Source organism: Hibiscus syriacus, unplaced genomic scaffold (assembly GCF_006381635.1).
Source record: "Hibiscus syriacus cultivar Baekdansim isolate YM2019G1 unplaced genomic scaffold, ASM638163v2 tig00110109_pilon, whole genome shotgun sequence".
Lineage (NCBI taxonomy): Eukaryota > Viridiplantae > Streptophyta > Magnoliopsida > Malvales > Malvaceae > Hibiscus > Hibiscus syriacus.
Genome location: NW_024062593.1, coordinates 481,794 through 496,506, shown reverse-complemented (window position 1 = coordinate 496,506; position 14,713 = coordinate 481,794). Strand labels below are relative to the sequence as shown.

Sequence of the window (14,713 nt, the reverse complement as noted above, 5' to 3'; positions counted from 1 at the left end):
TGTTATTTTGACGTATAAATAAAAGTGTAAACTACTAGGTTGACAACTTAACTATCTAGCCCTTTTTACTTTTGTCATCGATCTTTTAAATTTATCAATCATACAACATAATTATTTAATTGTTTCAACTAAGCCACTAGTCGTTACCAATTGATACAAATGATGAAGTGACAGTTAAAAGGAATTGACATTATTATACATTCAGTCTTTATTATTTATATAATCAATTTGGTCCTAAATTAAATAGAATTTAATAAATTAATCATTTAATTAGGATCTGACATGTGTTAGCACATGATCATGACACGTGTCATTGGTGACACATGTCACCACCTAATTATTTATATATGCTATCAATTTGGTCCTAAATTAAATAAAATTTAATAAATTAATCATTTAACCAGGATCTGACATGTGTTAACACATGATCATGATATATGTTATTGGTGACACATGTCACCACCTAATTAGAATAAAATTAAGTTACAAAGAAGTAAAATTTGGGTCTTGGGCAAACTCAAACCTAAGTCACGCAAATTAAAGATACAGGGTAGAGTCACTAAGCTAACACCATCGTTTGTGTTAAGAGATATACAATAATACATATACTAATAGTATGACCAATGCCAGAAAAAAAAAGAATATAATGGAAAATGGAAATAATGAGATTTGAACTTCGGCAAAAAATTTGAAAGCAATAAATGATGGGAAAATATTATGTTTTTTACAATAGAAAATATTATATTTTTTTACAATAAAAATATTATATTTGATAAATTGTTTGATAGATTTAATATTTTTTAAATATTAGTTGATACAATATTTTAAAAGAATAAATTTAAGATTTATATATTTTTAAACTAAATTTAATAATTATATTTTTCATATTTATAATTCATGATTATATATATAATCTTAAGTTGAGTATTTCTAATATAATTAATAATTTTAATTTCTTATTAAAAATAAAATATTCAAAAATATAAATGATTCATACATATATGAATATATTTTTTTTTATACATCTAAATATAAATATACATTTATATAAATATATTTTTATTCGTATATTGAAATATTTTGATTAAAATATAAACATATTTTAAATACTAATTTATACAAGAAAAATAAAATATATCAAAAATATAAATGATTCATACATTTAAATATAAATTAAATCATTTATATTTTCTATACATCTATATTTAATAAGAAAATAAAATTATTGGGGGACTGTTTTGCAAGTTTTAAAAGTTGGGGACCTAAATTCAAGTGCCTGAAAAGTTCAATGACCGTTTATATAATTTACCCTAATTTTCTAACAGTGATTTAAGTTGGGGACCATATTGCAAACGGAATAAATGTTGGGGGACTGTATTGCAAGTTTTAAAAGTTGAGGGATCTAAATGCAAGCTTCAGAAATGTTCAGTGACCATTACTATACTTTACCCTTCTTTTATTTGCACAATACCCGAAACCGAGCAAAACGACAAAATCTAATTTGTCGGAAATATTTTAAAGTGCCACGTAATGGTTTCCAGCCTGGCATAGTCAAAACTTAATCCTCAATTTCTCTCCATTTTCTCACTCTGTCCTTTTCAGTGACTTCCATAACTGTACGACTCAAATCAGGAAACCACGACGTCAAATCCCTAAACTACCCCTAAGGATTTATTGGAATTTTCCCAGAATTCAATGCCGCCTACGTGGCAAGAGTGGACGTTATACAGCTGTATGGGATCTCGACCGGTTACTGGTCAATACCGGTCTACTCCAACGTGCTTTACCTGTATTTGTTAACCGGCTCTATCAGTTACCCTAATGCATCCCCTATATAATTTCTACCTTTCATTGTTGCTACAATTCGAACCTCCAAAACGAAAAGGAACCGTCACTGAAAAATAAAAAAAACAAACTAAAATCAAAATCAACTGATGGATCAGGACGTTGATCGTGTGAAGGGTCCATGGGGACCGGAGGAGGACGAAGCATTGCGGAAGCTGGTTCAGCGATATGGTCCGAGGAACTGGTCGTCGATATCGAGTTTGATCCCCGGTCGATCAGGGAAATCGTGCAGGCTGCGGTGGTGCAACCAGTTGTCGCCGGAAGTCGAGCACCGTTCATTCACGGCGGAGGAAGACGATATCATCATCAGAGCGCACGCCAAGTTCGGCAACAAGTGGGCCACTATCGCGAGGCTTCTCAACGGTCGTACAGACAACGCGGTGAAGAACCATTGGAACTCGAGCTTGAAACGGAGACGGTCGGTTGAAGACGGAGACTCGGCTCACGAATCGGAGAGACGGCCGGGTAAATGTATGAGATCCGTTAGTGTTAATAGTAATCCGGGAAGTCCTTCGGTTTCTGATGTCAGTGATTTGGTATTGAGCGGTCCCGAGCCGACTCAACAGCAACACTCTCGTGTCGTTTCAACTGCGCTCACACTCGGACGTTCTTGGAATGACGAGTTGGTTGAGTCGAACAACGATAACTCGCGTATGGATAAAGAGCTGGGCCTATTAGCGGGAAAGCATCATAATAGCGGGACAAAGACGGCAGCGTTTGGACCTGAAGTAATGGCCGTAATGCAGCAGATGATTAGGAAAGAAGTGAGAAATTGCATTGCAGAGTTGGGGTTCCACAGTGAATGCTTGGATTAAAGATGATTAAATCAGTGAGTGATCGTTAAAAGATTGATTAAAGGAAAGATTATTTGATTTTCGAGGCAGGAAAACCCAGAAATCTGAGAGAGAAAACGCTAGTGAAAATCGATTTCCTTCGATTTTTTATCTTCAACAACAACAACAACATAAGAATTTTTGATCAATTTTGTCTTCAACATTTCAGTATTATTGTTTATGAAATTTGTAACTTTTAATATACATTTTTTGGTAAGTTATTGAATGAAATACAGTTGTTTTTTTTCTTGGAAGATCTTTACTTTTTCACGTGTGCCTTCGGCTGATTTAGACAGGTTTCAAATCGCGATTACGATTGTGTTTTCGATCATTTCGTGTTTACCGCGATTTCGGCCGTAGCGGGCACTATTGGACGCTACTGCAGGTGTAGTGGGTATATCGGAAGACAGCGCTACCGCTATTTCGAGGGCGCTATCGCGATCGCGAACCGCTATTTGAAACCCTAGATCTAGATGTTCCGATGAAATTTTGATCAATTTTCTTTAAATGATCATCGTTATTTATTATTATGTTGTATCAGTTCATAATAACTTTAATCTACTCTGATTTTTCGTCGATGATTAATATCTCCTTTATATGAATTGGAGAAACCACCTTTGTCGAAGCTTTCTATACATCAAAGCCCTTGAAGAAATCAACAATCACTTCTTACATGCCTTCGTAATAGATTTTAGAGTAAACTATAGGAATGATTATTAAAATTTGAGTAAGTTTTTATTTTTTTTCTACTGAACTTTCAAAAGTTACAAATTGATAACCGTGCTTAGCGATAACAAACCAATTTCTGTTTCCCTAGTTCACATGTAAGCCACAGAACCAGCTACATAACTTTTTCACTTAACCAAGTCATCCATCATAAGGATTCACCAAGAAGCATCACTCCATGCATGATCATAGATGAATTTAGCATAAACAAACATGCCCAGGCTTTTAGAGGGATGATTAGCTACACCATTTACAATGAAACACTTCATAACAAGACTGAACCTCCAAAATCCAACTCCTAGAACATCTTGATCACACTATATCTAACAATAGGAAGTATTCCTACCTTACCTACTACTATCTGAAATAAGTCTGAGGAAAGAACTTGAAACATTAAGCATGATGCCAAACATTTTTCTTGCTCTCTCAGCAGTATAACTAAAGCATCAATCTCACAAGATAACGCAGCTGCAAAGAATATTCAATTCTCTGCCTCACATTCAACATTGCAATTGAAATACACTGATAGCACAACTGAATGACCAGAAAAATCACAAGCCTGGCAAGCCAATTTGAGGCTCCTAGTCTAATTATCAGAAACTCATTCGTCTAATTTCTCAACACGTTCATTTCAAAGCATAGAGAAACATACAGAACACATGCAACTTCACACAATTGTGATACTAAAATTTAAGAACTACTAATCGGGAATTGGGACAAACCTTAAAGAGAGCAGATAAAAATCCAGAGTTTGGTGCGACACCGTACCTCCTGCATGATTCAAGTATCTGCAACCAAATTCATCAGTATAATTTTCTTTTTTTTAAAATTCTATATATCAACTCCATGGAGAAGTAATTCAGAAAAAAAAAGGAAAGAATACGAAGAAGGCAATAGAATTAGGAAACATATTAAACAAGTAATCAATAACTAAGGTTGCATGTTAACATTTCATCATTTCGAGCAAGAAATTCTAGGTTTTCACGCAAAAAACTTAAAATCTAGCAAAAGAAAGAATCAGTAAACGATGCGATAAAAGTGTAATCTGTCGAATAAAGAAGTAGATTTAAGAAATTAAACAAAATTGATTGAAAGGAACAACAGAGACATACATTGCTCCCAAGGCTGGGATTTTGATGACCATAGCTATTCAGCTCTGCAAAACTTACAGATTTCCAGAGAGAAGAAGAAGAAGAACAAAGAAAGAAGCGAGAAAAGTAACAGTCGATCGTTTTTTTCACCGGATTTGTTGAATTATTGTATTTGGTTGCTTTCATTTTACACAGATAATAAATTGTAGAATCAGATGGGCAATATTGGAAAATAACATGAAATGCAAAATGGGAGAATATGATGGGCAATATTGGAAAAGAACATAAAATGGAAAACGTTTTAAGTATACTAATTACTACTTACTTACCCGTAAGACAATAAAGCGTGAATGCGTTGGGTCCCGCACAGTCAGCTTTTCCGATATTCTTCTCATGACTTAGTACATATGTGCATACAGGTTGGATTTTTAATCAATTTAATTTGAAAATTGTGCATCCTCTACTTGAAATCGAATTGATAGTTAAAAAAATATATCTTCCATTCGATTCGAATCATACTCAAATTTTGAGTCGGATATTTTTTACCCTAAACTCGAACCCGACCAGAACACAATCTCTAAAAAAACCTGACTCTAGCCCAAAATATTTTTTAAAAAATCCGACTCGATCGGGTCAAAACCCGTCAGATTTGGTCTTATGCCCATACCTACATAGATATTTAGGTAAAGTACACAAATGGTCCGACGACTATAGCATATTATTTTATTGAGCCATCTAACCATTAAAAGTTACAAAATGATCACTATTAAAAGTTACAAAATGATCACTCAACTATTCATTATGTTTCAAAGACATAATTTTCTGTTAAAAAATTAGCAGCCATCTGAGTTGGATATTAACATATTAATTGAGATATGATAGTCGTTTAAGATTATGATGTCATCTTTTATCATATCTCAGTTAGTAGGTTAAAGTCCAACTCAGACTGCCGACAATTTTGTAACTTTTAATAGTCGAGAGACTCAACAAAGCAACACTCTATAGTCGAGAGATCATTTTGTAACTTTTAACAGTCAATGAACTTAACAAAGAGTATATTATAGTCGATGGATACATTTGCGTACTTTAGATATTTTATAATATGGTCACTTTGACATTATTTTAAAAAATAGTTAATTGCATCATATATCCCCAAACTATAATCTTCATTTAAATTGGTTCTTAAACTTTTGAATATTCAAATTTCTTTATCAAATTATGTTTCTCATTCTAAAATAGTCCTTAAACTTTTGAATATTATAATTTCATCCCTAAACTATGACATTCTTTCTAAATTAGTCCTAAACTTTTGAATATTTCAAGTTTATCCCCAAAATCATCTAAATATGTAATTAGTTTCAATCATATTTAACACAAATTTTGTTTTTTCAAACATATAATATTATAACTTGGTCTAAATATTTTATTAACAAGAGATGTGATTAGTATATATGTATAGTTTCAGATGAAACTGTAATGTTCAAAAAGTTTGGGGATTAATTTAGAATGAAGGTCATAGTTTGGGGATGAAATTAAAATATTCAAAAATTTAAGGATTAATTTAGCATGATAGTCATAGTTTAGGGATGAAATTGGAACATTTAAAAGTTTAAGGATCAATTTAATATAAGGGACATAATTTAAGGACATGTGATGTAACACCCGTACCCGACCAGATACGAGTCCAATATGTCACATTGACTTTTTAAAACAATATTCTTACAAAATAACAGAACATTTTGACTTATATTAATAAAATACAATAATATACTATTGAATTATGTTTTATTATAACAAATTTAAGATAAAAATTTTTATGAATAGTTTATATAATATAATATCGATACTGTGCAATAGTACCGTAAACAGTAATGAACAATACCATGAACAGTGCTACAGTGTATTGATGCACAATGACACAATAATGAGAACCTGAGGTATGTGAGTATTGTGAGGTTATGCACTATGTTGTCACCACAGCTCGTATAAATTGCACCGAAGTGCCACGTAGAATTTGTCTCGAAGGACCGCGTAGAAATGCACCGTAGTGCCATATAAAATTTGTCCATAAGACCACATAGAAATTCCTTAAGAATCATATACATATACTAATGATCAAGTAGGTGTCTCAAAAGACCTCATACATATTCCAAATACATATATGTCCTGAAAGACCACGTAGAATTGTCTCGAATGACCGCGTAGACCATCTACTCTTGGCATGTCAACTATACATATATTTCATCTACATAACATGGGCTTTCACAATTCACATAGTTTATATCTCGTAGACATATAAATTATTACCTTATCACATGGCTCATGTAAACTTTTCATACATATTCACTTATAACATTGTCACATAATGCATATAATATAAATTCATGCCATGTATCATAATATGAAATATAATCATGTATCAAGATATTACCTCTAGACTTATCACAAGTCTAGAATTGAATATACTACTATATTCATGCTATGCATATGCACTCACCTATGTCTCCTTGCCTTTCCCTCGATCAATCTTACTTGTCACTTGTTCTGGAATTCGTCTAGGCTCTATATCTACATAAATATAATTTTCAAGATGATTATCAGAAGCCTAAACCTTATACTTCGATGCTATTAATTTAAATTAATTTAATCAGCTAAAATTCCTATTTTCCTTTAGGAGTGTACCGATACACTCCTGGTGCATCGGTACCCAAATCCAATTCGAAATTCCCATGTATCGATACACCCCTTAATGTATCGACGCACCTTCAAAATTGGTCTTAGTGCATCGATACCCATTCATAGTGTACCGATACACCCTGCCCAGATCAGACTTTTTCACCCAAAAATTTCCACAACTTTTCATTAAATTTCCTTATATAAAACTTCTTTTATATCACCCAACTCAACTACAATCATTCCATCACCTTATTATCTTCTATATCTCATTCAAATTCTTAAAACTAAGAATCTTACTTTTTCCATATAATCCAAACTTTGATTTAACACTTATAACTTCTTATTCACATATATGACAAGTCAATTTAAGTTTCTAAATCCATTTATACATCCTTATTCAAAATTTCACTTATCCACTTCTTCCCTTTAATCTTCCATAACTTACAACTCTTTGAGTTTCTATGACTCTTTTTATCTTCATCATGTTTCCTAAGTCTTCCTTAACCAAAACCATACTTGAATTTTAAGGATTAACCAAAAGAAATCCAACTTACCTTGGCTTGGGTGCTTCACGTTTGAGAAGATGAAGATGAAGAAAGAAGAAAGAAGAGTAACATGAGAACATTTGTTTCCTACACATGCTCCACATGGGTATTAAAATACCAAATAATTATTATTTAATTATTTTCCTTGTTAAATGACTTCTTTACTCTTTTACTCTCCCTTCATTTGTTAATTCATCCTACACCAACATCTTTCAATTAATTCCTGGACTTTTCAATTTATTTTTAATCTGGTAATTAAATTTTAAAATCTCACAATTTGGTCACTAACCTGGTATTGAGGATGTTACATGTGATGTAATTAACTATTTTAAAAACTGTTAGTTCTAGTGGCTTCTGGTTTGAGTTAAATACAGTTCAAATCAAATTAGGCACGAGCTTATATCGGGTCTTGAATATGGTAAATCAATTTGAATAATCAAGTTCAAATCAAAATTTCCAGGTTTATGATTTTTTTTATTAGTATGTGGTGATTACAAGATAATATTTGCTCAAAAACTCCAAATCATTTGACAATCAACGCTCAAATACTCCTACAAACGACTTACTTGTACTTGAACCTCAAGAGATGACAACATACCTTTATCACTAAGGTTTAATTATGAATCTCATCACTATATTTAGGGTAATTGATTTTTTTGTTTTTATTTTTTTGTTAGGATATGCTTATAAAGTCAAAGAATGATGAGTGAGAAAAGTAAGAAACCTGAATAATTAATAGAAATGTAGGAGATTAAAATAAAGACATAATGATAAAATTAGTGTTTAATGGGATAAAATGATCACTTTGGTTCTTATTTGAAGCATTTGATTATAACGTTTCATTTTAAGGCAAAAATTTTTGTTGGATGAATACAGTTAGTTGGTAACTAGTCAGCATTCTAGTCCCATGTAGACTTACTTAGTCAGTAAAAATGTTGACAATTAGTGAAACTAAAATTTCATCTAATCATGGATATTTTGGCTCAAAATGAGATTAAAATTTTTTCACTTATAAATTTTTAACAAGTGAATTATAAATTATGGTTCAAAATTTAATTATGGTTGAGGTAACGAGGAGTAATTCTTAATCGTTCTTTTTTTAGTAAGCTAAAGGTGATTACAAGTAGTACATGTTCTAAATATTATCAATTATTTGACAATGAACGCTCAATCACACTTGCAGTCGCTGTGCTCGAACCCGTTAATTCTAAGAACATTAACTATTTCTTAACTACTGAAGTAAGTTGTGTTCGTGCATTCTTAATCGTTTAAATGATGCTTGATGAGGTATTTGGTTTATTTAAAAAATTAAAGTTATTAAAATTATTATTTTAAATATATTAAATTATAATTATTTGAAATATTAAATCTATATGTATATATATATATTAACAGTTTGTATTTATGCTAAATTAAAATAAAATGACTATTTTATTGATTTATAAAGATGTATAAATTCGATAATTAGACGTAAAAATAGGTGTATTTCTCGAAAAATCACTGGTGATCGGATATTTACCGATCTAAGCGCGGTGCAGGTACCGCGCCTTATATGGTTATAAATACCCTCCTCCCCCGGTTAAGTTTCTCACATCTCCTCGCATCTCCTCTCAACTTATAAATTAATACAACAATTCCGTCAACGAGTAATAATTTGGGCAATCTTCTCATATTTGATTTAGAAGTTCGTGCGATTTTTTCGTTATAAGGTAATTTTGTTATAATTTTTTAATTATACTTATTGTTTATTATCATTTGAAAAAAATATTATACTAATTATTTCAACTAATTTTTATGTTTGTAAAATTGAAAAATGGAAGCATACGTCAAAATAGTTTTGCGGTGCATGTAATAATATAAAATTATATTATTTAAATTATTTACGTTGATGTGTAAAAAATTTATTGTGTTATATTTTCGTTCATATATAATTTATTTAATCAGGTTTGTTTCAGTTATTTTTTTGCAGATATAATATTGACGCATTTTTAAACTCAAAGAATGACACGGCTTTCATCTATTGTTTATTATGATTGTGAAATTCGAGAAGATGAAACCGACGTTGTTTTCGTATCAAATGAACGTGTTAAAATATCATTCAAGAGAAACATAACTCTTGAGGAGCTGATAACGAAGATTTCGAGGAAGATTCATGTTGGAAGTAGTAGAATAATGTCGTCGTTGCAGTACAGATTTCTAACATCATTGTTGACATTAACTTATACAGCGTTTGAACTTTCGAACAATGATGATGTTCAAATGATGGTTAAAGCTCAAAGTAATTATTCAGACGGCGCTATTGAGATGTATGAACATTTTGTTCAAGTGTGTACTGTTCGGGGTCAATCATTAAGCTCCCACTATGGACTGGCTGAACAAGTTGACAGCCCGACTACAGTAATGTGTAATGATTTTAATGCCATAATAGGGAGACATTCATCCGCAACTCCTTACGATATGTACCGAGGTGGGTCCACGAACAATCCGTATAGCAACACCGCGTCCAGTTCAGGGAGAAGACATTCATCTGCAAATTTCTTTGACCTTAATATGGAGATGTCATCGACGCAACAATCTGTGCAGTTTCCATTTGACACGATGGCTTCAAGCTCCAGGGGGAGGCATTCTAGTGCAAGCTTTTTCGATCTCAATGTCGATATGCCTTCTAGTTCAAGGGGAAGACATGCAAGTAGTAGGTTCTTCGACCTAAATGTGGAGCGCATGGAGGAAGCATCATCTCCACCAGAAGAACCGCTTCGTGAGCCTGGTGCGAATGGTGCTGAGACCGGACTATTCATTCACCCAGAATCACCACAATTCAACTCCGAAAGTAGTAGGTTCTTCGACCTAAATGTGGAGCGCATGGAGGAAGCATCATCTCCACCAGAAGAACCGCTTCGTGAGCCTGGTGCGAATGGTGCTGAGACCGGACTATTCATTCACCCAGAATCACCACAATTCAACTCCGATGATGATGATGTAGATGAAGTTCCAGGAAATGTGACACAAACTGACCTTCCTGTACACATGTATGAAGCTGATTATGGTGCAATATACGGGCCAAAATTTGCGGATATGCCTCATCTCGGTGACTATGGATATTACTCATCAATAAATAACGGTGAGTTATCTTTAGGCATGGAGTTTTTCAAGCAAGAGAAGAAGCGATGATGGCTATAAAAAAATTACAATATCCGTAATTCTGTTCAGTCCAGAGTCAACCGATCAACGACCAAAAAATATGTATGCTACTGTGCCCGACGCGAAAACGGATGCAATTGGATGGTTCGCGTATCGAAAATGAAAAGGAAAAACAACATATGGGAACTAAAAGTATACAACGGTCCTCACACATGTTGTGCTGGAGGGGTCAACCAAGATCATCCCAACTTGGACTCTGAAATGATATGCCAAGCCATCATGCCCATGGTAAACGCAATCTCTCATATAGCTGTTGTAATGTTGATTTCAGCTATACAATCGCAGTATGGGTACACTGTCTCCTATAAAAAAGCTTGGTTGGCAAAACAAAATGCCATTGTCAAACTTCATGGCGAATGTGATGCATCTTACAACGAACTTCCAGTTTGGTTTAGGCTGTTGCGGACGTTGAATCCTGGGACAATTGTGGACTTCGAAACCTCCTATGCATACCATAATGATCGAGTTCTTCGGGATCGAAGTCAATTCTACCGGGTTTTTTGGAGTTACCCACAGTGCGTTAATGATGCCAAATACTGCAAGCAGTGGTCCAGATCGACGACTTTCTTGTATGGAAAATACAAGCAAGTTTTTTATTGGCAGTTATCCAAGATGACAATCGCAACATTCTTCCAGTTGCTTTTGCTCTTTCGAAGGAGAAGATACATATTCTTAGGCTTTTTTCCTCCGAAATTTACGTGCACATGTTATCACGAGGAAAAACATCTGTGTCATTTCAGATCGCGGAGCTGTGATCAAAGCAGCAATGGAGTCGTTGGGTCCAATGTGGCAACCACCCTTAGTCCAACATAGGTATTGTCTCCGACACATTGCTGCGAACTATCATGGAAGGTACAAGAAGAATGATGAGCGTCAATTAATTGTGCGCATGGGTAAGTGAAAGCAAGTTAGTAAGTTATACAGTTTTTGATCAGGTTACGAACTACTTCCTCGAACGTTTGAATCAATGCTTCAAGATTTGCGGGCGAAGAACGAGGAAGGATACGACTACATCAGCCTCATCGATAAAGAAATGTGGACGAATGCATATGATGGTAGATATCGATATGGATACATGACGACCAACTTGGCCGAGGCAATCAATTTAACCTTAAAGGGTGCACGTCACTTACCTGTATCAGCAGAGTTATTAAAACGTTAAAATGTTACCGTATTAGCAAAGTGTCGAGATATATGATTTTCATCCAAGCGAAGTAGCCTTCATTATATATCTGCAAAGAATTATATTAGTAAAATATTAAATAAAGTAAAATACTTAAATAAATTAAATACATAATATTAAAAATATTATAAAATATATCTTAAACAGAGATAGTATTTTAGAGAATTTGAGAGAATTTAGTGTGATGAAAGTGATTGAGGATGGGATATTTATAGGGAGGATTGGGGTGTGGACAGATGGGTAATTAAAGGTATAGCGCGCCCCTGTACCGCGCTATACCCCACGTGTCAGATAACATATGTGGCGTATAGCGGATCAGGGGTCGCGCTATACCCACGTGTAACCCATGTCAGCGTATAGAGTGGGGCAGGGGGCGAGCTATATCCCACGTGACGCCAAATCACCATATAATACGGTGCAAGAGCACGCTTTACTGTTACGAATGTTAAATCAAAAAATATAATTTAACTGATATTAGATTAATAAATATACCGATAACCGATGTTTTTTTTTTTGAGAAAAACACCGTAAAAAGAACCGCTATCTCTTCTTTCGTTATAATTCTTAAAAAAACAAATACAAATTCCAGAAACAAAGAGGATACCACAAACTAAGAAGAAGAAGATGGCCGTCTCTTTCGCCACTGTCTCGACCTTTATCTCACCCCAAACGGCGTCGTTCTCAGGCAAAACCTCTTCTGCTCTTATTCTACTCCACCCAACAAACGTGCGCATGGTACGAACCGTGATCCAAGCTACGGCTTCGAAGACCGACACCGGTTCGCGTAAGCCACGTGGCATCATGAAGCCCCGCCGTGTGTCGCCTGAGATGCAGGCTCTCGTCGGAGTACCTGAAATTCCCCGAACTGAAGTTCTTAAGCAGATTTGGGCTTATATTAAAGAGCACAATCTTCAGGTCCATTATCTATTTTCCTTTCCTTCTTTAAAACTATATTCCTAGAATGGGTTTATCTTCCATGGATATGGTTGGTTTGTGTTTGCTTGTTGTGAAATGCATAAGGGTTTTGGAGGTTTGAATGGGTTTTAAATTCTTTCTCTATTTTTGTCATTGTTGAATGTATATCCCGACTGTGTTGATAATAAAGAATATATAATAAAAATTTTACTGCCCGACTGTTGATAATAAAGAATATATAAAAATTTTACTGTTTATGAAGCTGCTGGTTGTTTGGTGTTCTATCTTCTTCTGTACATATATGGAGCTGAGTCGCTGAGAGTGCTTCTACTGGGTTCTTACTTTCATTTGGACGATTTTCATATATCTTCCTTAGACATTTAGGAATTGAAACTCTGATTTTTGTAGATGGGATTTTTTATTTGAATTTGATGACTGTTGATGGTAAAATTTGGGTTGTGAAGGCCCTTGGTTCGAACAGAGAGACGCCCTTCTCAGTCTTGCATACCGACCCTTAGTGCTGCCTTCACAGACTGCGGCTCTTCACCCAATCAAATGGATAGAATCGCTACAGCTGTTGCTACCCAAATTTTACCATCAACAATGAACATAACTAGTAGTTTTTTTGATTGTTCATTAGAAATTTGGGAGAGGGGATGGATTACATAGGGCTTGGACCTACCCACAACTCTTGTCACTTCACCTATTGACATTATTGGCAACTAGAATATGCTCTGTTGTCTTTGGTTGTTAAGAGTTATCTTGATTAGTTTTCGTTTAAGAGTCTATTACCGGTTATCTTTGTTATGTCGGCGGTGGTCTTACAGACGTTAGTCCTCTTGGATAAAATGAGTAGCTTTGGAGCCTAGAAAACCATTCCTTGGCGAGTTAATGTTACTGCCTGCCTTTTGGGTATCATCATAATGACCTCTGTGCAAACATTTTTATTTGGTTCTGCTCCAGAATCTTTTGTGTGGGGAAGGTGACGCCTCAAAGATTTTTTGTGCTCGAGAAATGTTTCACACACTTGTATACTGTATGCATACTTTGAGAGGCGTTTGAACATTGTGACTTGTGAATGATGTATGTAACTCTAGTCGTTTTTTTCTGTCTCATATCTGTCAATGGCTGAACCTATATCATGTAACTAACTTGGTTCTTCTTTTGATCTCTAGGACCCCGATAACAAAAGGGTTATAGTTTGTGATGAAAAGCTGAAGAAGATATTCGGGCAAAGACCGCGTTGGATTTCTTGAAATTGCTAGGTTGATTAATCCTCACTTTCTTTGACGGATCCTAGAGAAAGAGAGAGCAGCCTGCCTATGGATCCTATCTTTTGTTGAACACTGAAGAAAACCATACCTTAAGGGTTCTGTTTATGGTTTCATAACTTGTAGAGACTGGTTTATGCAATATTATTGGTTTCTACGTTTATGTTTTGTTGAACACACTGAGAAAACCATACCTTAAGGGTTCTGTTTATGGATTTCATAACTTGTAGAGACTGGTTTATGCAATATATTAGTGGTTTTCTACGTTTATGTATGTTATTAGATCTAAAGATCCTGGAAAGTTTCGGTAGCCATCTGTTCGAAGCCAAGTAGGCTATGCTTTGTTGATATAGTGCCAAAGCAGCTTTTAACATTCTTTTTGCACCATGTCCTTGTGAGGATCATAAAAACAACAACTTCCATTGAT

The 14,713-nt window shown here is 34.3% G+C and overlaps 1 protein-coding gene and 1 pseudogene across 1 annotated transcript; both read left to right on the top strand.

Annotated features, from left to right (window-relative positions):
* The first annotated feature begins 1,895 nt into the window (after window positions 1-1,895).
* Window positions 1,896-2,675, top strand: LOC120214894 (transcription factor MYB73-like). Its single transcript, XM_039212695.1, has one exon. It carries the CDS (start codon window positions 1,935-1,937, stop codon window positions 2,658-2,660), a length of 726 nt encoding a protein of 241 aa, XP_039068626.1. The 5' UTR covers window positions 1,896-1,934; the 3' UTR covers window positions 2,661-2,675.
* A 9,990-nt stretch (window positions 2,676-12,665) lies between these two features.
* Window positions 12,666-14,379, top strand: LOC120214823 (annotated as a pseudogene).
* Window positions 14,380-14,713: the final 334 nt, after the last annotated feature.

What these genes read in the sequence shown, in the direction of transcription:
- LOC120214894 (XM_039212695.1), top strand. Translation starts at nt 1,935, where the DNA reads ATGGATCAGGACGTTGATCGTGTGAAGGGTCCATGGGGACCGGAGGAG.